Source organism: Marmota marmota, unplaced genomic scaffold (genome assembly GCF_001458135.2).
Source record: "Marmota marmota marmota unplaced genomic scaffold, marMar, whole genome shotgun sequence".
NCBI classification, from domain to species: Eukaryota; Metazoa; Chordata; class Mammalia; order Rodentia; family Sciuridae; genus Marmota; species Marmota marmota.
Window position 1 is genome coordinate 5,057,408 of NW_026000205.1, and position 24,221 is coordinate 5,081,628.

General features: G+C 58.6%; 1 protein-coding gene across 1 annotated transcript in view; it reads right to left on the reverse strand.

Annotated features, from left to right (window-relative positions):
- Positions 1-24,221, reverse strand: part of Ppp1r37 (protein phosphatase 1 regulatory subunit 37) — a gene marked incomplete at its 5' end in the record, with an annotated part of 41,568 nt that overhangs the window by 1,035 nt on the left and 16,312 nt on the right. The window contains 10 exons of the mRNA XM_048790703.1: positions 113-857; positions 960-1,126; positions 1,211-1,352; positions 1,978-2,090; positions 3,023-3,178; positions 3,317-3,467; positions 3,879-3,998; positions 4,647-4,747; positions 4,833-4,878; positions 6,063-6,160. Coding sequence (XP_048646660.1) covers positions 113-857; positions 960-1,126; positions 1,211-1,352; positions 1,978-2,090; positions 3,023-3,178; positions 3,317-3,467; positions 3,879-3,998; positions 4,647-4,747; positions 4,833-4,878; positions 6,063-6,160 — 1,839 coding nt within the window. The remainder of the gene's footprint in view (positions 1-112; positions 858-959; positions 1,127-1,210; positions 1,353-1,977; positions 2,091-3,022; positions 3,179-3,316; positions 3,468-3,878; positions 3,999-4,646; positions 4,748-4,832; positions 4,879-6,062; positions 6,161-24,221) is intronic.

The following is a 24,221-nucleotide window of genomic DNA, read 5'->3' on the forward strand; positions in this document are numbered from 1 at the left end:
TGGCTGGGCCATTTTAAAGAAGGGGACATAGGCCCACCCAGGAAGGTGCTGGCCTGGGGTCACGCTCGGTACCCTGGGGCCCCTGGTCACCCTGCCCCTGAGCCCCTCTCACCATGTTCCAGGCTGCAGCTGCCCCCCTTGGCCTCGGGCCCCGGGGGTGGCTCTGGGGGCAGTGCGAGGGCAAACTCAGGCTTCAGGCCGTTGGGCAGTGGTGGCCCTGACTGAGGCAGCTCCAGCTGGGGCTGAGGATCAGATGACCCTGGGTCCTGGGTGCCAGTGGCCTCAGCTGGTGGTAGGGTCGGTGAGGCAGGTGGGGAAGGTGGAGGTGAGGAGGGCAGGGAGACCAAGGTTGGGGGAGCAGGAGGCTCTGCCCTTTCCGGTGGACTCTCCACCCGGGTCACCACAAACACCTTGTGACCCCGGCCTGGGCTGGTCACAGAAATACGTTGCTCAGTGGGGGAGGAGGGGCTGTTTGGGGGGCTCCTGTCCCCAGGGCCCAAGGAGTCCGTGGGGGGCACCAGAGCAGGGCAGGGGGCCGAGGGCCTCTGGCCACCGCTGGCCTCCTCCCTCTGCCTGTCCTCCTCCCTCTGCCTGTCCTCCTCCTCCCCGTCAGAGGCAGAGTCTGAGTCCGAGTCTGGGCTGGGTCTGGTGCTCGGGGACCCATTCTGTGCCCCGGCAGCAGGCGTGTCTCCGGGCTCCTCAAGGGGCTGGGGCCCGGTGACGGTGACCTCGGGCATGGAGGCCGACGGCTGCAGCTGCTGCTCCTTCTCCTGCTCTCGCGCCAGCTCGAAGTTGCGCCCGCAGCCGCTCTGGATCTCGGCCAGCAGCGCCTTCTGCGTCTCCATGAAGCTCTTCACCTGTGGCGTGGGGCCTGGCTAGGGCTCGGCTCTAGGCTGCCTGCTGCCCACGCCCACAGTGGCCTCCCCGTCCCCACGGGCGGCAGGTGGAGCCCCACTCACCGCTTCCTTCTTGGGCTCTCGGTCAAGGTCCAGGCGCAGCAGTGAGTGGTTCACCTTGAGGGCCAACGACAGTGCCATGAGCCCGCCCGTCTTGATCTCGTTCTCCCGCAGGTCCAGTCTCAGGAGGCGGGGGCTCTCGGCGATGAACTCTGCTACCGCCACCGCGCCTGGGGGGGCACCGCAGGGCTGGCCGTGGGCCCCACGCCCGCTGGCCGCCCTGCCGAGCCCACTGGCCCCGCCCCGCACCCTACCCTCGCAGGTGAGCTTGGTGGAGGCCAGGCCGAGGCGCAGCACGCTGCGGTTGCCGATGAGCCCGTTTTTGAGGTTGCGCACACCCTCGTTGCCGATGGGGTTGTGGCCCAGGTTCAGCGTCTCCAGGCTCTGTGTGTGTGGCTGCAGGAGGGCAGGGGTGGTGAGCCGAGGCCCAGAGGACGGGTCATTAAAGACGCCAGAGAAAGACCGGAGCCCAGGAGCACGGGGCCGAGCATTGGTGCCCTGACCTGCTCACTCCTGGAGCAGTTGCGCCCCTGTGCACGCGAAATCTCCCTCAGCGCTATGGCCGTCCATTCTAACACTCCCAGCATCCCACTGGTCCCCACACCCCTCAACAGCCTGGCCCGCTCCATGGTGAGGCTGGACTGGCCCTCGAGTGTCCTTAGGTCTGAGGACAGCCTTCTGGGGGGGAGGAGCTGACTCCGGCACTGGGCAGCCAGTGCTTGCCCTCAGAGCCCTAGTGCCCACTCGGCTGGCCATGCATGGTACATAACTCAAGACGGAAACCTCGCTGAAGGCTTCCAAAAATACAACGCTTAAGCAAAACGTCTGCAGCGTGTGCAAAGCACACCCCCCAGCCCGTCACACCAGGTGAAGAGGGCAACTGAGGAGAGTGGCACGGGGCCCGCAGGCTGCTGGCAAAACCGGGCCCACGCCTGCAGGAAGGGCAAGTCCACAGCAGCCCGGCTGGGAGACGATGGTGGCAGCGACCAAGATACCCCTCCAGTTTCCCGGGCCCACTCACCAGCGTCATGCCCAAGAAGGCCATGCCGGTGTGCGTGAGCTGGTTGTTCCACAGCACCAGGGTCACCAGGCCCTTCCTCTGCTCCTTGAGGCCCTCGCAGATGTAGGCCAGACCTGGGGGAGGCTTGAGTCAGAACCCTGTCTGTGGCCCCTGCACATTCCAGGGACACGTGTGTGGGACCCTCTGCTTGGATCCTGCCTGCCTGGCCCCACAGGCTCTGGCCTTGTGGCCTCCCTTGGCCTGGCAGTCAGCTCCTCGATCCATGTCCCCCACCAGCTGCTTCTGGTCTTTGCTCAAATGAGAACATCCCCAGCTCAGGAGCCAGTCACGAACTGCAGCCTGGGCACTTGGCTCACGTGCCTCCTCTCTGCCTCGTCTCCAGCTCTGAGCTGAAAGCCAGAACAGCAGGAGCACTGCTGGGGTGTGGCCTGCCATGCAGTGCGGACGCTGGCCTCTGGTCCCCCACTGCCCACCATCCCTCTTGACAGGCGCCTGGGGACACTGCTCCATCGTGCCATGTGGCAGCCCCTCCTCCTCCAGGGCCCCTCTGCTCACGGTACCTCTTCCTCTCCTCCCAGCTGTTGGCAGAGGGGAGCCAAGGTCACCAATACCACACGCCTGCACCCCAGGGAGCGCACCGTGGTCCCCAAACCCCTCAGCTCCTTCCACTGCAGACCACTGCACTGGCAAGTCCCTCTGCCCCTTTTCCAAGGTTGTAGAAGAGGCCAGCTCGGCTCGGTGTACAGCGTCCCGATCACTGCCCAGAAGCCCCCTCTGTGGTGGGTCCTCCTCGTGCCATCTCCCAGCCTCCAGCTGACCTGGGTGGCTCGCCTCCCTCATGCCCTCTGCAGATCACTGCTTCAGCGGCTCACTCCACGCCTCACCATGCCCCCAGGTGCACGCTGAGCTGTCCTGCCCTCCAGATGCCCTCTGCACTCCACGCTGGGTCAGACACCCCTCTGGGCTCCCTCAGCCACATCCATGCCCCCAGCACCATCGAGCCCAGGGTGGGGTACAGAACAGGTGCTGGGTGACCCCCACACACCTGAGTCCAGCACGTGGTTGTTGCGGAGGTCCAAGATCTGCAGGGAGCAGTTGAACTTGAGCAGGTTGCCCAGCTGTGCCGAGTCCTGCAGGCCATTGAGCTTGTTGTCCGCCAGGTACAGCTCCCGCAGGTTCACATTCATCTTCAGGGCTGTGGCTGGGGGAGCGGGTGTGGGGTAGGTGACCGGCCAGGCCACCTCCTGGCGGGGGGGACCCTGCCCAAGAGACCCCACTAACAGTTCCCGCTCAGCAGCAGGCTGAGGTCCCCACTTGTCTTCCTGGGGCCTAGGCTCACCGAGCAGCATGAGGGGCCGCCCCGAAAGGCTGGCGTTCTCCAGGTGCAGCACTGTGAGGCTGCTGCGGATGCGCAGGGCACGGGCCACGAAGGGCGCCGAGTGGTCCAGCAGGGGTGTGCTGCGGGCGTCCAGGTACTGCAGGCAGCTCGTCTGGGGGGTGGGGCAGGGTCAGGCCTCCCCCACCTCAGTGAGCGGCAAGGCACAGCTGCCATCTGGTTGTTGCACAGCTGGCGGGGGAAAGCTCAGCCTGGGGTCCCACGGGCACACTCCCAGATCCCCGTGGTGGAGCCTCCTGGACAGCCCCGTGCCCTCCCTCTCTGGGCCCAGCTTCCCACACATGACTGAACTGGGGTTGGTGACCAGTCACAGCTCAGGGATTAGATCAGGAAGGAGTGAAGACGGTGGGAGAGGGGGAGGAGGGTGGACCTGGCTGTAGGGTGCCTCTGGGCACTGTTTCCTACTGGCCTAGGCCCTAAGGGCTCACAGACTCAGGGCCAGAGGGACTGCCCTCTGTGTCTGCATGTCCTCCACTCTGGAAGTGGCTGGGCAGGAGGCACCCACCTTACGCATCATGTGGGCCGCAGCCTGCCAGCCCCGGGTGCCGATGTGCTTATTGAAGGAGATGTTGAGGTGGGTCGCCGACTCGTAGTACTCGATCATGTCGAAGAGGGCAGAGGCACCCTGCAGGCAGAGACGGGGCCTTGGCTTCAGGGAGAGGTGGCCCCAGGGAGGCAAGTGAGCCTTACCACAGGATCTGTCAGCGACAGGAGAGGTTCTAGGCAGGGATGAGCCTCCGGTGAGAAGGACAGACATGGTGTCCACCCAGGGCACCCACTTCTGAGCCGGCCGTGTGCAGAGCAGGCTGCCCCTCTGGCTCGAGAGCCGCCCCTTCTCTTTTCTGCTGGAGTCAGCCTGTTTTCTGTCACTGAGAATCCTGACTCATGTGCTGTGTTACCAGAACAGGCCTTGGCCTTGGTCCTGCAGCTTGCCTCCCCACAGCATCCCTCCGCAGGGTCACCATGTCCCTCAGCTCCTCGGTCTGGGGACTTCCTAGTCTGGCCCTTGTGGGAAGAAGTTTTCCAAATGATCCCAGCCCTGCACACTGGGACCTCCAGGACAAACTTCTCAAAAGGTACCAGAGGTCATGGAGCTGCTCTCGCCAGCTCTGCAAGTTTCCCATCATGCCCCTGCCCACTGAGTCACACTGATGTCTCCTTCTTGCAGCCCTGGCCTTGGTCTCGTGTGCCGTCTCATGCTGGGTCGGCACAGAGATCTCAAAGGGGCCTGGGAACCGAGGGGCTGTGGGGGGGGGCCGGGGGGACTGCTCACGTCTTCATCCAGGTTGGTCTGCTCCAGGTCCACGACCTTGAACTGCAGCCTCTTGAAGACTTCTTCCAGGGCCTCACAGGTCTTGTAGTCAAGCTTCTCTCCTGGAAGAGGGCGGCGGCCCTGAGTAGGAGACCACGCGCCACCTCGTACAGCCCCCCACCGGTGGCTCCCAGCCTCCACACACACCTTTCAGGTCCAGGCAGTCGATGCGGTGCTCGAGGTCCTTGAACTCCTAAGAGAGCAGAGTGGGCTCTGGTCAGAGCGGGAAGGCCCCCAAGACCCCCAAGAAGACAGACTGGGCCAACAGTGGGGCGGCTGGAGTTTCATCAGCTCTGCTGTCCTGGGGTGAGGCAGTGTGCCAGGGCAGGGCTGGGGGAGGGTGGCTGAACAAAGTCCCCCAGAATGCCCCAGGGCTGGAACTGGGGTATGCGCCCCTGAGAGTAGGAGGAGCTCTGTGGGGTGGGGGGGTCGCTGAGGACTGGCCTGGCCCCAGCCCCTCTCCACCAGTTGGGGGAGTGGCCCCGGGCATCTCATGTGGGGTCCAGGCTGAGGGAAGACCACACACAGGGTGAGGCAGGAGCCCAGGAGGGCGGCAGACAGGGCGTCCTTCCAGCCCCCGCCAGCTGAGCTCTCCCATGTCCCCACAAGCACAGGTTCTGTTTTCTGGCTTCCCGCCTGTCACTCAAGGAACAGGCACTGTGAGGACGTCCAGGAGTGAGAGGCTAAGGCCTACCTTGCCAACATCACCAGGCTGCCCCTATGCCCTGCAGCCACGTGGCGTGGCCCTCTTCCCCTGCGCTGAGCAGCACCCATTTCTGGAATTCCTACAGAACCTCCCCACCCACACACAGAGGCTGCGCTCAGCAGAGCTGGCTGTGGGAGCAGCAGCCTAGAAACAGGTGACCTTGGAACCCCCTGGAGGGACTCATCCAGGGAGAGGGCAGAAGGCAGGGCTTTAGCAATGTGGCCAGGCTGGGTGAGCCAGGAAGGTGCCCAGGAGACCCCATCTGCATAGACACAGACCAGTCCCCTGAGCCTGGGTCCTTCTGAACCAATAACCCAGTCTCTTACATACGTGCAGAACGGGCCAGAGGACTGTGACAGAGGGGCCTCCTGGGGAGACTCGGCAAGAAATGAGAAGTGGACTTGGCCTTTTATATCTATATTTTAATTTTTTAAAAAAATCAGAGGATATACGAGGATTGCATACATGGCCTTTCCCTGGGGACCACAATTTCTCTGGGGGCTGACAAATGCTGGAATTTCTCCCCTGATGATCTGTCCCAGGCTGCTCGGGCACCCAGGAGAGCCTGGTCAACTTTACAACTGAAGAGGATTTCCAAAGTTCCGCTCACAGGCCCTGGGTGGGGGGCCAGCTGGGAGAGCCAGGGACCCCAGGGAGCAACCCCTCCGTACCTGCAGCTGCCTGAGGAGCTTGGGGACCTGCCTGCAGTTCAGCTTCTGGCAGGCCTGCCTGTAGGCGCCGATCACCTCGTCCACTGTCACGTTCTGGGCTGCAGGCAGAGGGGCGACCTGTGACTTCCCTGCCCTGCCCCACCCACAGCACCCAAGCCCAGCCTTCCCTCCAGGCCCTTCAGGACCACTGCAGGACACCCCTAAAACAAGGCCCTTCAGGGACACTGCAGGACACCTCCAAAACAAGTCAGTGCTGCCTGCACTGGGCTTAGTGCTGGGCTTCTGGGCACCTAACTCCTCTCTGACTGGCTGTCTCCCCGCTCCACTGAGAGCCCCAGAGGACAGGGCTGTGCCATCTAGGTCACCACCATGTCCCCAACACTGCTCAACATAGGGCCAGGTTCAGAGCAGATATTCAGCGCTGCTTTCTGACAGAGGGAGGAAGGTTCATTTCCACCCTATGAGGAGGGAAACCAAGCTCAGAGACAAGAGCCTCCCACAAAACTACACAGCAGAGCTGGACTTGAACTCAGCTCCAAAACGCAACACCTGGTGCCTCACGGACTCCCTTTCCCACAACACCTGGCACAGCCACAGCTCGCAGGGCGAAGGCCACGTGGCCCTGGCAGCACGTTACGGGCTGAGCCAAACCCCACGCTGCACGTTCCCGCTCCGGGAAGCCCACCACGTCCTTTCCGTAGGCCCAGACTGGCCTTTTCTGGACGTTTCATAAAAATGAAATCAAACACTGCGTGGCCTTTCTCAGCCGGCTTCCCGCTGAGCCCGTTCCTGGCTCCTGCTCAAGGGGCATCACGGCTGCCCTCCCGCAGCCACATCCATCAGCTGGTATTTGTCCTCAGTGTCTGGCCGCTGGGGTGTGTTATTGGGTGACCAAGGAGAGTGGGAAGGAAAGGCTATGAGCAGGGGAGGGAGACGGCCAGGCCTCGCTGGAGATCTCAGGTGGCGGAGCAGAATGGGCACACAGGTGACAGGCAGGTGGGGAACAGGCCAGAAGAGGGCTCTCAGCAGGCTTCCTTGCGCCACACCCGCCCTGCTGCCCTCTGCTCTGGCTCCTGGACCTGAGGGAGCTCCCAGTTGCCATCTCCATGAGGTCTCCCCTTCTGGCCACCCTATAGACCAGGGCCAGCACTCCTGGTCTCACGCAGCACTACTCCATATTCTGGGGGAGGAAACCACAGTGCAAGGTGAGAAGTCACCTCCCTGGGGCCAGGCAGCTGGACAAGGCGAGTCTAGCGCTTGGCCCAGAACCCTTGCCATAGTCTAGGGTGGCGCTGGGGTGCTGAGCTGCCAGTGTGGGGTGGGCGAGACGCGGCGACAGATGGGCTGGAGCCGGGAGCAACTGCAGGTGACCAGCAGCTTCCTAGGTGCTGGCTGCCCCGCCTGCAGACTGTGGGGCAGCTCTCTGACAAAGGCCCACGTGCTTGTGGCCCAGAAACCGGCCCTGCTGGGAAGGCAGCACTCTGGACTCAGCAGCCACTCCAGCCTTGGTCTTGACCAACTGGTGGCCTTGAACTTGAGGTGGGAAAATGACCCCCCTTTTTTGTAGTTGTAGAATTTTTACGTGGTGCTGAGGAACGAACCCAGTGCCTCGCGCATGCTAGGCAAGCGCTCTGCCACTAAGCTACAGCCCCAGCCCGAGAAATGACCTCTTTATTTTCACTAAACCGAAATCGAGCATTTTCTTCTACCTTCTTACTAACACAGGTCAATACAGGAAAGAAAATGAGTAGTGCTTGACAGATACTGCCATCTTGTCATTAAAAGAAATGACAGATGTTTGTACATAGTCACTGCAGATTCTGAATGCACATAACTGCTCTGAAAACAGAAGTCATCAGAGCTGCTGCTACCAACCATCATTTTGTGTGTCCATGAGGAAAAGCGAACAACTTCTCTCTCTGGTGTTGGAGATTGAACCTAGGGGATCTTTACCACTGAGCTACATCCCAACCCTTTTTATTTTTTTAAATTCTAAGACAGGGTCTTGCTAACTTCCTAAGGCTGGCCTGGCACTTGCGATTCTCCTGCCTCAGCTTCCCGAGTTGCTGGGATTACAGGAGTGTGCTGCCATTCCAGGCCTAGATGCAATTTTAAGAGGTGAACTGAGCTAACTTGCATCCTTTGTAATCACATTTGATATTTTATCTTTTAAAGATTGAAGCAGGGGCCACAGGATTTAGTGGACACCAGGGTGAGAATCAAGACCGTACACAGACTTGCTTTAAAGGGCCTCCAAGTCTCCAGGGTTCAGTGGCACACACCTGTAAATCCAGCTACTTGGGGGGCTGAGACAGAATTCCAAGTTTGAGGCCAGAGTTGGAAAAATAAAAGTGAAAAATAAAAATAAATTAAGAAGGACATGCATGGGCTGGGGCTGAGCAGTAGCGCACCTGTCTGGCATGTGTGAGGCACTAGGTTTGATACTCACCACCACATATAAATAAATAAACAAACAAATAAATAAAGACCTATCAACATCTTAAAAAAAAAAAAAGATGCAGCTCAGTAGCAGAATGCTTGCTTTGCATGTATGAGGCCCCAGGTTCAATCCCTGACACCACTTAAAAAAAAAAAAAAATGCCCCCTGGCCCAGGGCTGGTTTGGTAAAATCAGATGTGCTATCTGGATGGACTAATATGGCCTCACTAGCATGTCTCCACTCCTGCAGGGTCTACAGGAATAAGACTCATAAACAAACTCTGGAACTGCTACAGGTCCTCTAGGTGTGTAGGTCCAATGGCCCCTCCTCCAGGAAGGCCCACCTATAGCTTAGGCTGCCTCAGCTCCCCATCTGGCTCCTTCAGTCCCCTGAGATCCAGGATCCCAGGTCTGTCCACTGGGGTGTCACTCTTTGGGGAGGGGAGGCCCAGGCTGTCTTGGTCACCACTATCTCCCTGGCACTGGGTCTTAGGGTAGATATCAAAACACTCGTTGCCAGGTATGCCGGCACATGCCTGAAACGGCAACTATTCAGGAGGCTGAGGCAGGAGGATCGCATGTTTGAGGCAATGCTGGGCAACTCGGTGTGTCCCTATTTCAAAAAACCAGATTCAACCGCACAAGAATCACTGTTACTGCCAGAGCCTGGGCCCAGGGAGAGCACATGTGCCTCCTCACTTTCAGGAAGGGAAACTGAGCTGAGGGGTGGAAAGGACTATGAATCCTCAGAGGAGGTGGAAAGGAGGCCCCAGAGCAACTTGGTAACTCTCGGACACAAGAATGACCACTGCTCAAAAAAAGAACGTCAACTGCTTCTTGTCAATTTTCTCTAAGATGGAGACACACCTTCAAGTCAGGGACAGACCCCATGAAAAACAGGTCAGGGCTCAGAGCTGGCCCACTGCAGCCCACGCTCTGGCAGCCAGCACCCCCCACCCTTGACAGTATCCTCAGCATGACTCAAGGCGTGACACATCACCAGTGGACAGATGGGGCAGTGTTTTCGGTGGCTTGGGAATGACGAGATTAATATTTATTTATGAGCATTTATGCCTAGATTAAGAACGAACTGCAGCTGGGTAGGCGCTGTGGGGTGCACCTGCGATCCCAGTGACTTGGGAGACTTAAGAAGGCAGGATGGCATGCAGCGAGACCCTGTCTCAAAATAAAAGGGGTAGGATGCGGTTCAGAGGTCGAGCTCCCCTGGGTCAACCCCAGAACCAAAAAAGCAGAGACTGGCACATCAAAACAAAACTCCACACTTGCTGTCACTTACGAATGAGGCTGAATATATTCAAACTAAGAAGCAAAATAATGAGAGAAAAACTGAAGATAGAGACAGCAGCACAGGCACAGCAGAGATGTAGAGGTGGCATTTATTTGCATGGCACCTGTGCCATGCCAGGCGCCACCCGAGCAAACACGCATGTCAATTTTGGGAACACTTCCGTGCAGTGAGTACTCCTCATTTCCACTTCAGAGCAGAGGCTCAATGGCTTGCCCAAGGTCACGGGGAAAGCAGCCTGCAGCTAGGAGCTGGCCTGGGGTGCGCTGGCCCTCGTGTGTGCACGAGCAGCTCGAGGGCCTGCCGGAGCCACTCTGCAGACCCGCAGGTGCTCACACAGCCCCGCAGCCTCCCACTAGTTTCCGCCCCCCAGGAGGCAGCTCCTGCTCTCCACTAACCCGGGGACAGGCCCCCAAAGCATATGCTGAACAACCAAACACACGGGAGGCTGGCACTCGCTGGCACAGTAAAGGCAAGTTGTGCAAGTGCGTGCACTCAAGGGGCAGGCCTTGGGTGTGTGCCCTGAGTCCAATGTTCTGCTCCAACTGGAGCCGGGGCTGGAGTTGAAGCGGTTACCAGGAGGGGAGGGCGGGGTGTGTGCGTGTTCAAAAGCATGTGCTGGGGATGGAATCACAGAGGGAACGGCTTACAGTGAGACCCAGGTTCGGAGCCTTGCGTGCCAAAGGTGTGACAAGTGATCACAGTGACCTCTTCCTCTCTGAAAGGGATGTCTGTGGAGTCTCAGAAGACAAGGGGCATGAGGGCACTGAGAAGTAGCTGGCACCACAACACAGCGCTGGCTTGGCCAGCAGGAGACACAGCTGGAGAACAAGATGATGGGGCGGCCGCGTCGAGTCCTGGGAACTGGCCCTGGTGAGGCCGATGCCAAGCACTGTCTGCACACAGGCTTGGCCAGCCGGTTCCGTTGCCCCATGGGATGGCCTAATTATATCTCCATTTGTCGTCGGGGAGAGCACCAGAGGGCGAGATGTCCACCCAGGTCACAGAGCCAGGAGTGGCAGGACTGGAACACACTCCCAGGCCTGTCTTGCTCTGAAACTGAAGCTGAGCTGCACCACCCCGAGGAGCAGGCAGGCTGCTGGGAGCCCCGGACTCTGGGGGCCGAGATCTAGGCGAGATAGCGTTTGCTGCAGCTGGGTCTCTGCAGCCCACCGGAAGCTACCGCAGCCTTCCAGGGGCAGGCTAGGGGCAAACAGGGCTGCTTCCCTCTACCGGGGTTGTCACAAAGGGAGAGAGAGATGCCTGATGCTGGGTGTCAGGTGTTAGGTGGCTCTTACATGTGCTCACGCAGGTGAGGTGGCACCCTTGAGATGCGAGGACAGGGGCTACTGTGGCTCAAGCCATCCTTGCCAGCCCGAAGCTGGTGGAGTCACACCACCAGGAAGCAGCGCGGGTGGAGGAGCGGAAGGGCACCCGCACAGGCCCAGAGTAGAACGCTCAGACCTGCCCTCCACCAGGCATGCTGTCCCCGGCCAGAACAGCTTTCCCACACCAGGGGCCCCCGTGTGAAGGGTGCCTCTGGCAGCTAGGTTCAAGAGAGTACAGAGTCAGGAGGTCCCAGATAGGGCCAGGCCAAGTGATCTGAGAGCAAACATACCCAGGACACCGCAGCTCTGCAGAGCAGGCGCTGCTTCACTATTCTGGAAAAAGAAGGAAGGAGCAGGAGGAGCCGGTGAAGGAGAAGGGGCGTCCCAGAGGCCCAGCCCTGGGCGCAGCTTTGCACTCTTACTCAGAAGGCGCTCCAGGACCTGGACAGGCCCCGAGGGTGTCCCTGCGAGGCTTCAGGGATACGGAGGCAGACTGTAGGGAACAATTCCTGGGGTGGGAGTGATTGTGGCAGCAAGGGGGCAGATCCAGGAACCAGGAGGCTGCTGGACAGGACAGGGAGCAGTGGAGGCTGAGGGGTGATGACTGTGGGCCTCTCCCTCCTGCTCAGGAGTCAGGAGTCACTGGGGCTGGGAGCAGTGCAAAGACTCCTCAAGGAGCGGGGATCTCCTGCAGGCCTTGGGAGAGGCCCTGGTTGTGACCCAACAGGTAGGCTGCAGGGACTGGCACACCAGGTGGCACTCCTGAGGGGCCCTTCCATTTCAGGCAGTGCACCCCAGCCCTGACCTTCCATTTGGTGGCAAACAGGCAGCATGAGGCAGGGAGGCAGGAAGGCAGGGCCAGGACTGTGGGCGCGGAGGAGCTCACGTCACAGGCAGGCTGGGCAGTCCCGGCCACCAGAGAGACCGCCTTTTAGTGTCCTCTTTTCAGAGCAGACTCAGAGATGGAAAGCGGAAGGGGGTTGAGACTGGAAGACAGAGGTCTGGCCTGACTTTAAAACGCACAGAGTCACAATGCAGGTCACATTTTTGGCACTTAGTTTAGGTTTTGCAGGACACAGGCTCTACCAAAAGCAAACAATCATAAGCAGGGCACGGTGACGTGTGACTATAATTCCAACTACTTGGGAGGCCAAAGCACAAGAATTTTAAGTTTGAGGCCAGCCTCAGCAACTTAGCCAGGCCTTGCCTCAAAATAAAAAGTGACAAGGGCTGGGATGTGGCTCAGTGGTAGAGCACTCCTGGTTCAATCCCTAGTCGTCTCCCCTAAAAGGAAAGCAGCCACAGGTGGCGTGCAAGAAGTGGGCACAGGTGTGCTCGAATGCAGCTTTTATTCACAAACTCTGGCCATAACTTAGGCTCGGTCAGCTTGGATTATGTCTCCGTGCTGTCACACTCATAAGAAACTAGGCGGCTTTTTGCAAGGTGAGCCAGGGACGCTGATGGGGCCGGAGAGGAGCTTACCTTTCTTTGCATCTTTTATAACTTTTAAGTGCCAAGACGTATACAGATACTACCATGCGAAACGCTCCCACATCAACGAAGAGAACCCAACTGGGCCTGGCTGGGGCTCAGTGGGGGAGCGCTTGCCTAGCACACGGAGGCACTGGGTTCTATCCTCAGCACCACATAAAAGCAAATTAATTGTAAAAACAAAGTTATAAAAAAAATACTTCTTTAAAAAGAAAGGAAGAAAACATAACGGCCCCCCGCCCTGCACAGCCCCCATGTCTGCCTGTCCTAGGAGGCCAGGCTTCCACAACTGCCGACCAGAAGGCTCTGCTTCCAGAGGACTGAGGCAGGCGGTCAACAGGACTTGGACCCCTGAGGACCGGGGTGGGGCAGGGTGGGGCGGGGTGGGGAAGGAGGGCGGGCTGCTGTGCCAGGGGAGGCCGAGACAGATGGGGTAGCACGGAGGCCACTTGGACACATGTCACTCTGTGCAGAGGGAATGGAGACAAGTATTAATTATATAATCTTGAAAAGGGAAGTTGACAGTAATTGTGGTATTTTTCAGAATCCTCCAGTCAGACAGGTGCTGCAGGCCCCCAGGAGAGGTCTAAGCTCTTGCCCACGATAACAACTGCCACCAAAAGTGGAGCTGGGCCTGGGTTCCACCTGCAGCCACACCACCTTGCAGCCCCCCAGCCTTGGCTTCCCGGCTTCTCGCTGCATGAGCAGCACATCTCTGGAGCTCAGCCCTGGGCCTGGGACACAGGGAGCCCCCGCACTGCCCACTTCAGCTGCTGAGGCCAGGCTACGCCCACCACAGCCACTCCACCCGACAAGGGGACATGATCGCCACTCTTGGCTCAGGTGTCCCCTCCTCTGGGGAGTGCCCCCTGACCCCACAAGGCAAGGCAGGCCCCACCCTCTGGCCTCCCCATCTCTGTCATGGAGAACAGCGTGTCTCTCGCTGTGATTCCAACACTGCCCAGTGTGGGACCAGGCAGAGAAGGAGCCAAGACAGGCCGAGTGAATGGACAGGAAAAGCGGCTGCTGCCTGGCCACCGGACCAGGCCCTGTGTTTAGGGAGGCATTGCTCCAAGGTCCAGCGAACCAGGAACCGACAGGAGGCGAGGGAGGCGGGCCAGGAAAGTACTCGATTTGTGAAGCTGCTCTACAGCTACCAGCACAGAGCCGCACGGATGGCTCTCTACTCAGCCCCAGTCCCCACCGGGCTTGCTGATGAATGCTCCATTACTGCATCTCTAGTTCACATCGTCATCCTGCGGAGCAGCCGTGTCCAGCCCACCACCCCTGCACAAAGAGGGACTGCCTGGGCGACACCTATGGTCTTCTATGGCCAAGCACACTGCAGATGGCAGAGAGACGATCATACTAAGGGCTGTCCCTGTCCTCTCCTGGCGTCCCAAGGTTCTGGGGACCTTGGCCTCAGGCTGGACAGATGGGTTGTGGAGGCCTGGAAATGCAGCCTTCCCCAACATGCGACGGTGGGCGCGGGGGCGGCTGTCAGGGCCGCACCTTTCTCCACTGAGCCCCGGGATCGCCGGCCAGCCGTGGCCCCAGCAGAGCAGCCCTCCGAGGTTTCCAGCCTGGGGTGGAAACGCCCCTTCCTCAAAGTCACCCCCATAAGCAACTACCTATCCCCCCACATGTCAGGCCTCTCCCAGAGCCCCCTGCATGGTCAGGGGAACAAACGTGAAAACGGTCGCAGAACAGCACCAAGGCCATGAGGGACAGGGGCCACTGGTGAGAGGCCTCGGGGAAGCCTCCCTGTGGTCTGCAAGGGTGAGAGGCCCTGCAAAGAAAGCTGTCCCAGGCAGAGGGAGGGTGTGACCCAGTACAGGGACAGGAGACCGCATGGCACTTCTGGTGTGTGAGAGGAAAGAGGGCCAGCAAGGAGACTGGAAGGAGGTGGCACCCAGAGGCAGGCAAAGCTTGTGGGAAGCAGAGGTGCCACTCGTCCAGGGCGGGCAGGGGTTCTACCCCATGTAGTCGTCAAGGTGTCCGGACCTTTGTCAGTGACAAAGCCATCTCAGCACTGCCTTGGGGCCTTTGCACCAGCAGCGTGTTTGGTCTTACACCCCCCCATGCCAGCCCCCTCCCTCCCTGCAAGTCTCTGCTCCAAAGTCACCTCAACAGTCTTCCCTGATCAGCTTCTACTGAAATTGCTCCTCTGTCACCATCCACTCCACATCTTATTCTGTGTGGCACTTTTCATGACCTGACATGAAGCTCTATAGTCTGCGTGTTCACGCTACGAGCTCAAGAAATACCTGCTGGCAGAACCAGTGAGCACCAGGGGACTGGGGGACGGGGCTGTGCAGCGGGAAGGGCTGAGCAGCCAGAGCCAACGCCTCCAAGGACCTCCTGAGAGCTGTGAGCCGGATGAGAGGTTCTGTCCCATGTTCCTGCATCACCAAAGTGGGGAGCACAGGGCCTCCTGCAGCCTAAGATAGGAAGAAGTCAGGGCCTGCGCACAGTGGCCTCGCCACTGCAGGGGTGCCATGCTGCTCTGGGCCCAGAATCGGAGCCTGGGACCACAGACACTAGGCTCAACTCGGCTGGCCCTAGCCAGGCCCTCCCACAGCAGTACCTTTCCAGAAGGGCATCGGGCACACTCAAACCCAGGCCCTGAGATGCCAGGCAGAGCCCACCGAAGCCCCCAGCAGCTGACTGTGAGTATCTAGGGGGTCCCTTCAGCCCAGGAAGCACAGCAGTTGTCACCTCTACCTATCACACAGCACACATGGCTACCTGTGAAAGCCCTGCTTCCGTCAGGAGACCCCTGGGAGGTGGCGTTGGTGACTGGTACTAGTCAGTTTTCTCAGGGTGAGGAAGGTACCTCCAGACTCCAGCCGCCTTCCTTATTTGGAAGACTCCCCACCCTTGGACTCTAGCACCTGGCTCGTGCCCTCCCTAGGGCCCACTGCCCACCTGCCTGCGGGCTCCTCCCCGCACAGTCCTCTGCTACAGATTGGCAGGAATCTGCCTACACCAGGGTACCACGGCCGACACCTGCCCTGTCTCACGTAGGAAATCAGAGGCCCGAAGAGAAGGTCTCATTCCACAGTAGGGTCTACATCCAGGGCTGTTCTGGTGACTACATCCCTCTAGCCACTGCATCTCCAACACTGACCACCCTCAGCCCCGCCGAAGCCTCAGAAGCACTCAGCACAGAAGGCGAGTTGGGGCCGCCTCCCGGACACCGGGTGATTTCCTGGCCTCAACTCATGGCTCCTAGCAGCACTGAGCAGGCATCATCTCCACTCTCCCAAGCAGGCTGGGAGGTGAGAAGCGACCTCCCAGGACACGTTTCCAGAGGAAAGCAGATGCAGGGCTGGGCCCTCGCCTGCCACCCTCCAAATCTGGGATTCTGAGTGGCTAGGAAGGCTCCATTCACCCCGTGGGTGCTCGTGGAATTCTCCACTTCAACTTTCTAAGAGGGTTTTTTGAGTACATTCCCCAAAGTAGGAAGCTGAGGTTTAGAATTCTTCAGCACTCTGATTCTCATACCGAGAAATGCAAGTTAAGTGAAGATACACGGAGCTGGGCGCAATGGCGCATGCCCACAACCCCTGCCATCAGGGAGGCTGGCGCAGGAGGACTGCAAGCGCAAGGCCAGGCTCAGCGAGGCCCTAAACAACTTGGTGAGACACTGTCTCAGACAAGGAAAAAAGCAGGGGGCTGGGGATGTGGCTCAGTGGTAAAGGGCCCCAGCATTTAATCCCTAGTCCAAAAAAAAAAAAGGTACACTGCAATATCATTTTTACCAATCAAACAGATTAACGACCAAAATCTGGGCAGCACACGATGCTATCTGTGGGACTGGGGGAAGCCAGCTCACCAGCAGGTGCTGGATGTGAACACGGGTAAGACCCCTTTAAACGACAATTTAGCAGAACCTGTCTGAAGTACAAATGCATACACGCTTTGATCCCTCGGTGCCATTCCTAAAAATTCATCCTACAGAGCCACTTGCCAGTGCCAAATTCCATATTAAAAGGTTATTCACTGCACTGCCTGCTGATGCAGAACTGGAACCACCCAGTACCCACCAACAGGGGACCAGGGGACCCAGTTCCCCCATACAATGGAACCCTGTGGAGCCTACGCTCTCTAAGCCCCCACAGAGCAACAGCTGAGGTACTCAAAAGAAAACTGAAAGGTGCAGGGCGGTATGCATGGGAATGTGACCTGTTTTTTTTTTTGTTGTTGTTTGGTTTTGTTTTAACCAGGGATTGGACCCAGGTACTTAACCACTGAGCCATGTCCCCAGCCCTTTTTATATTTTATTTTGAGACATGGTCTCAACAAATTCCCAAGACTGGCTTTGAACTTGCGTTTTTTTGCCTCAGCCACCCAAGCTGCTGGGGTTATAGGTGTGTGGCTGGCATCCAGCTGAATGCCACCTGTTGTGAAACAAAGGCGGGGTGGGGGGGAATAAAAATCTGTTCTCATCATTAAGAAGCAAAGTAACACAGAGCTGGGGCAGCAGGTGAAGCAGCCCATGAAGCCACTTGAGGGGTAAAGCCTTCAAGCAGGGAGGCCACTCAGGGTTGCGGGCAGCATGGAGTTGGGCTCTTCTCTGAGCACCACAGCCCCAGCCTCCCCAGTGGTCTTGTCCTGGGCCTGGGCAGGTGACAGCAGAGGACTGAAGAGAGCTGCCTTGGAGCTGAGTGTCGCCAGCATTTCAGAAGCAACTCAGAAAAATTTATAAGAAAAACAGTCTTTTTTTTTTTTTAAGAGAGAGAGAGAGAATTTTATTATTATTATTTTATTTTTTTTTACTTTTTGGCGGACACAACATCTTTGTTTGTATGTGGTGCTGAGGATCGAACCCGGGCCGCACGCATGCCAGGCGAGCGCGCTACCGCTTGAGCCACATCCCCAGCCCTAGAAAAACAGTCTTGAGGTGGACAGCTGATTCACTGGCAAAATAATGGGGGTGGAGACAGCAGGGTACAGTTACCAGCCACACCATGGTCATTAGTGAAACTGGAAAGTGGTCACTTTGGGCTCATTGTACTTCTTTCATAAACTGGAAAATGTCCATTAAAAAAAAAAAAAAAGTAAATGAGGGGAAAGCAAGTGGTCAGAGCTGGGGCCCCAGCAGCCAGAGGTGGCCTAAGGCTGGGAGGGAAAACTGGCTCTCACTTGAGCAGCAAGCAGCAGCAGGACTGGGCCAAGGCCACCTTTGGCCACCCCCTCCATTATAAAGGCTGGTATGGCCTCAGTGGCAGCCACCCTGAGGGCTCCTTAGGGCTGCGGGAAGGCAGGACTTCAGAGCCCACACTCAGGCACAGGGACAACTGGAAGGAGGGCTCTCCAAGGAGAACTAGGAACTGGGGCTCCAGCCCACGCCCGTGACTGCAGAGGGGAGCCCACGGCAGCTGTGCTCTAGCCGCCCCTCAGGCAGCCCCCTCATGTACTTGAGGCTCACTGAAGCCCCCCCCCATGCCCCAGGAACTGGGGGAGGCCCAGGACCCCTGCCCAAGACAAAAAAGAGGAAGTACAGAGAGGTGACAGCTTGAGTCACCACATTCCCCAGGGACCTTCCTCTTTCACTGCTAAGCCTTGGGGTGGCCTTCTAGGTGAAACTCCAACGTCAGCTCGCAGCCACTCACCGTCCGGGAGGTGTCCTCACTCCCCAGGCCCCGGGTTTCCCCACCCACTCGCCCCTGAGAATCCTCTCCCCACGACTGGGCATTCTGCAGGGTATTCTGGGGGACAGTGATTCAGGGCCACAGGTGTGGGCACAGAAGGAGGTGACGTGCCCTCCCAGGGACAGCATGCTCTCTAAGGCAACAGGGACAATAGCCAAGATTTATCAGAAGGAAACTGAAAGGCGCAGGGGAGCAAGTGTCCGCCGGGTGGCGGGAGGAGGCCCGGGTGGGGGTCTGTTCCGGGTTGGCTGTTCTGAAGACCCTCACCTGGGACTGCTCCGAAAGTGAAGGGATGTTGGTGGCACTACCCTTCCCAATGAGTGTCCCTCAGATTCCTTGCACCCCATCAGGAGCTCAGTGACTGAGGGACACTCAGGGCTGGAAACCACAGGGCTTGGGAGCTGGCGCTGTCCCCCAGACTTTGTCCAGTCCACGTGGCAGGATGTCCAGGGCGAGGAAGAGCAGCAGCTTCCCCCAGCCACACCTGCCAGGTTCCCAGGACCAACTCCATCGCCTCGCTCTTGCAACCCAGCCTATGAGCTGCACTGGCTTTTGCCCTGGTGGCACACGGCCAGTCCCTGCCACAGCAGGGAGGCTGAGATGGTCCCTGGGCTGCGCTCTCCCCTGCAGCTGGAGCTGCAGAGCTGCGCCCGGCGGGCCGGGAGAGCAGGGGTGTGCGGGACAGCGAGCGCCCCCCACCCGCTGTTCCTGCCCCTGAGCCAAGCAGCAGGCCCGTTCAGCCTATGGTGGCCCTGCCATGAAGCACGCCAGGCTCTGCCACACCTGCTTTGCACTGTCTGTTCTCTGCACTGAGGATGATGACCAGGACCAGGCCTCCCAGGTGGCCCTTGCTGAGGAGGCCCCACATCCCCTCCACCTGCACACCAGCCCTCTCTCTGACCCGTGTGCTCCTGACCTGGGTCTACAACTGCTCCCCACGGCTAGTATGTCACTGGGGCCTCAGTTCAAATGCTACCTCGTCCCAGAAGCCTTCTGACCCTTTCTACAGCAGCACTCCCTGGGGACCCTTGCCTGCCCGTCCCCTCACAGAGCACACCCCGACCCGTGGGAATCTGCCTATTTTTCACTCCATCCTAGAGCCGGGGCTCCCTGAGCCAGGATGTCGCTGGGCTGTCTCAAGCAGATGTCTGAGAAGGAATGAAGGTGCCACTCTGCTCTGGGAAATGGGGACAGTACCCACCCGCCCTTTTCTCCAGAGTCACAGCTTACAAGGAAGGGAAGCCACATTGTGCTCTGGCAGGGAGGCCTGACAGGGTGAGGTTGTGATATCCAAGGGGCTGTGACACCTCAGCTCTCTGGGTGACAAGAGGTAGTCTCCTCTGCCTCTCCTGGGGGGAAGCAGCACAACCAGGGACCCCTACCTTAGGAGGTGGCTGGCTTCTGGCCAACAGCTAGAGCCAGCCCTGCAGGCCAGGGGATGGCAGGGAGGTGGGAGGCCACAGATGGCAGGTGTCTCTGCTGCCACCCACCTCACCCCGACCTTATAAGCCACTTGGCTGACAGAGACGCGAATGGTCAGAAGACACCCACAGCTTCCAAGACACAGAAATGAGGCAGAGCAGGCCAGTTCCCTGCCGCCTGGTACAGAGCTGCCACCAGGAGGTGACGCCAAGGCCAGAGGAGCTTCCTGAGGAAAGCGAAGTCCAGGTTCTCATTCTGGTCTCGGGTCTGCAGCCAGCACCAAGCGCCTGAGTCCCAGCTGTGTGACAGACACTTTTTCAGTATAAATTATGAACATGAACAACAGCAGACACTCGTCACTCTACTTACTCTCCCCAACAACCCTAGGATGTGGGGCTCACCCCCATTTTTCAACTGGGAAACTGGGGCTCAGGGAGATACTGAGCCAATAAAAGGGAGGGCGGGCACTCCAGCCAGAGCAGCCTGTGCCCTCACAGTCCTCACTGGCCACTGCTCTGGTGACCACCTGCCCTGCCTCCCCAGAGGGACTATCTGAGGTTTGGGCAGATGGCAGGGCACATGCTGAGGACATGCCATGTGCAGGCAGGCCTGACTGTGCAGCTGCTCCACCAGGCCTGGGGTGCAGGTGGCCGCGCCCTGGGGGACAGCACAAGGTGGTGTCTCCAAGTTGCTGAGGCTGGCCTCAGACTTTTTTTTTTTTTAGAGAGAGAGACAGAGAGAGAGAGATAGAGAGAGAATTTTAATATTTATTTTTTAGTTTTCGGCGGACACAACATCTTTGTTTGTATGTGGTGCTGAGGATCGAACCTGGGCCGCACGCACGCCAGGCGAGCGCGCTACCACTTGAGCCACATCCCCAGCCCCCCCGCCTTTTTTTTTAAATATTTTTTAGTTGTCTGCCCTAGGCCCTGGCACCTCAGGCTCTGTCCCAGCCATTGGTCTGTTTCCTCAAACCTTTTCCTCAGGCTGCAGCTGTGCTGCATGTGGCCCGCCTCTCATGTCGCCCCTTCTGGACAGTGAGCCTGAGATGCAGGGCCAGGTCTGTCTTGGCCACTGCTGTGTCTCCAGCATGGGGCTGGGCACAAACTCAAGCCTGGCTGAATGAGCACCTGAACCCCACAAAACAGACGACACTGTGCTGAATGAAGACAGACGTCACCACGTAACACAAATGCCCAAGACTAGACCTAGCCCAGGGTTTTCTGCCGGAAGGCATGAGGGGTTGGGGGGACTCTGTTGTGGCCTCCATGACCCCCAACTGGAAAGGGATATGTGCGGCTGAACAAGCTGGTGACTTCAAGCCTCGTGATCTGAACGCACCTCTGAGACAGGAAACGAGTGACCTAGTGAGGGCGTGGCCTCCAGAGCCAGCCTGCGTATCTGGTGGTGCCTACCTGGCCGTCTACAGAGCCCAGGCCTCCTCCTCTGAAAACTGTCCCGCCACAAGGCAGAGCTGCCCTCGGTGGTCCCGTATGACAGGGAGGCGGCAGAATCTTAGCGAGTCTACACAACCACTACGTTGGGCACCTGGACTAAGTGGCCTTGTCCAGCTGGTGGGATGGCCAGGGTTTGTGCTTGTGGAAAGTCCAGTGGGAGGAGAGGTTCTAAAGACAGAAAGAGGAACAAGGAATGCGCGTGGTCAGAGCCCAGGTGCAAACCCAGTTCCTGCCAGCGCCTGAGAGCCCTAGGGAGCTGCAGAGGCCCGTGTCCTTCTGATGAACACCTCATGACTTCACACAGCCCCACGTGGATCTGGCCCTGATGACAAGTGTCACAGACACTGGCTCCAGTCTCCTCATGGTTGAGCCTCCTCAACTGGAAAATGGAACCAATGACATACAAGCCCATACGCCAAGCACGCAGTGACTTCCAGAAGCAGTCAGCAAGGCCACCCGGCTAGAGTGTCAGCACAGGCCGGTGCTCCATGAACAACAGCCACTGTCCTGGCAGCCCAGGGCCTGGCGGATCGGCCAGAGGGACTGGAGGAGTGAAGATAAACAAAACCATTGGCGACAGCCAGATGTTCGCCAAGCAGCTGCCCCCAAACCAGCTGCCTCTGCCAGTCCCCTGCACCCCACCTCGGAAACACTGGCCACACACCTTCTCACCTGCCCTGAAGACAAATATTTACTCAGGGCTGGGCACCGGAGGGTGCAGAGGTGCAGGCCTGAGGGTGTCCCAGCATCGGCAGAGGGAGGAGCAGTAGGAAAAATGGACACCCCGAGGGGGCGGGCGGGCTTGGGCAGAGGCAGAGCCACGCCAGGCACCCCCCCCACACACTCAGACCGGCACCAGGGCCACTGACTGCTCCTCCTGCTCACCTGCAAAGAGGACACACGGCCCTGTCTCGGGGCCCAGCTGGGGTGAACCGAGCAGGCAGGGTGGACAGCTGTACTGTGCCTCATGCGGGCCCTGCGGCCACCACACAGGGCAGAGGCTGGGTTTGGTGTCTGGCTAGCCAGGTCTGGTGAGCTAGGTGGGCAGGACACCTCACCCTCTGGGGCTCAGGGTCCTCCCTCTGCACCCACCCTGTGGCACAGGGACCCAGCAGAACCAGCAGAACCAGCAGAAATGCAGGGGGCCCAGCGCCAAAGCCGGTGGCCAGGGTTTGCTGCTGACCTGTGGGCCCAGTGCCCCCCGCGGCCCTTACTGCTCCTCAGGACTCCATGCAATGACTCTGGCGTTGCCGGCCTTTGGCAGGGGTCTGCACAACCACCTGTCTTCGGTTCTGCAGAAGAACACTCATGTGGGCAAAGAGCTCCCCGCAGGCCGTGGCCTCACGCCTCTGCAAGGCAGTGCGGCTGGCCCCGCTCCCCCGAGCCTGCACACAGCTGGCAACAGCCCTTCCCTGAGCTGCCAAGGCAAAGGCATTGCCCACTCACTCTGCCAGCGCCCACACAGGCAAGGTACCAGAATCTACTTCTTCCTCCCAGTGCCACATCCTGAAGGGGGGCATCAACAGCAAACACAACAGACACTTCAGTGAGCACCTGCTCTGTGCCACACAGGATGATGCTGGGGCCACAGTACCCAAGACTACCCCAGTCCCTGTCCACATGGGGCTCCCAGTCCAGTCGGGGTGACAGACCGTGAGCTCACTGTGCAGACGGGAGTAAATATTTGTCTTCAGGGCAGATGGGAAGGTATGTGGCCAGCAGCAGACCAGAGTAAGCAGAGGAGCCTGGGAGAGCGCTTTACCCATCCTGGGCTACAGGGAAGGCTTCCTGGAGGAGGGGCCATCTGACATCACCAGTAGCGGGAGGGCAGGAACTGATAATCTCACTCCTGTCATTCCTGTGGCATAACTGCACCTAGCACATGGCAGTGCTCCTAAGTCCCTGCTGAAGAAAAGAAAAGCAGGAAGGAGACCCTTGGAGAATGATCAGGTGCTCACCAGGTAAAAAGAGGAAGAGCGCTCACTGGTGAATGTCTGCATTACCTTGTGAAGCTGAACCTAAGCACTGACTGCAACCAGCACTTCCTCTCAGCTCCAGACCCTGCAGAAATTCTTGCTCCCACTTGGAGAATGTGTCTTAGAAGTTCACAGCTACACAAGTTTGCAATATTGAAAAATGAGTCTGCCCAACTGTCCACCAGTAGCAGCGCAGCCGACCTCAAACTACAGAGCAAGCCTGGTGCAGTGGACACGCCCGGAATCCCAGGGATCTGAGACTGAGATAGGAGGATTCCACGTTCAAGGCCAGCCTCAACAACTCAGTGAGGCCCTGTCTCAAAATAAAAAAAATAAGAATGACAGGGGGATGTGGCTCAGGGATTAAGTGGCCCTGGGTTCAATCCTTGGTACTAATGGAAAGAAAAAAAGAGCCTGGAGCCACCTCTCAGGGAAACTGGGAGACAGGAGGATGGCGAGAGGGACAGCGAGAGCCAGGAGTCCACTCCCAGCAGCCTGTTCGAAACACTTGAAAACCAGGCAAACCAAACACCACGCTTTTCATCACACACAGGTAACAGAACTCTAAAAAGAAATGGAAATGAAGTGTGACCATCACGACAGTCAGGACAGTGTTCTGAGCCCATGTGTGCCAGCTGCCCGCCGCGACGCACACGGTGAGCGGACGGCCTTCTCCTTCTCAAACTGGAAACAAGCCCGGGTGTCCGTGAGGCGCCGCGTGTCAGCATCTATTCCACACGCCGAGGAGAGGAGCGACTTAAAAAGCAGAGGGAGGTGGCCACCGTCACTGCCAAGGGACTGACATGTGCCAGGCTCAATGCCAAGTACAGATGATACTTTTGGGGAACTGAAGGTCACCATCAAGGTCAAATGAGACACAGAGCAAGGACTCGGCAGAGTTGGGGGTACCGAGGTGCTCAAAAAAGGTTTGCTGAGTCACTGGAGCTAGAGCACCCTGGATCCAATCCCTAGGACTGCAAACCAAACCAAACCAGGTAGCAGGTCACCAACCCTCATGCAGTCTGCCTGGAGCTAAAGAATGTTAGGTCTTCCTCCCAGTGCCACATCCTGAAGGGGGGCATC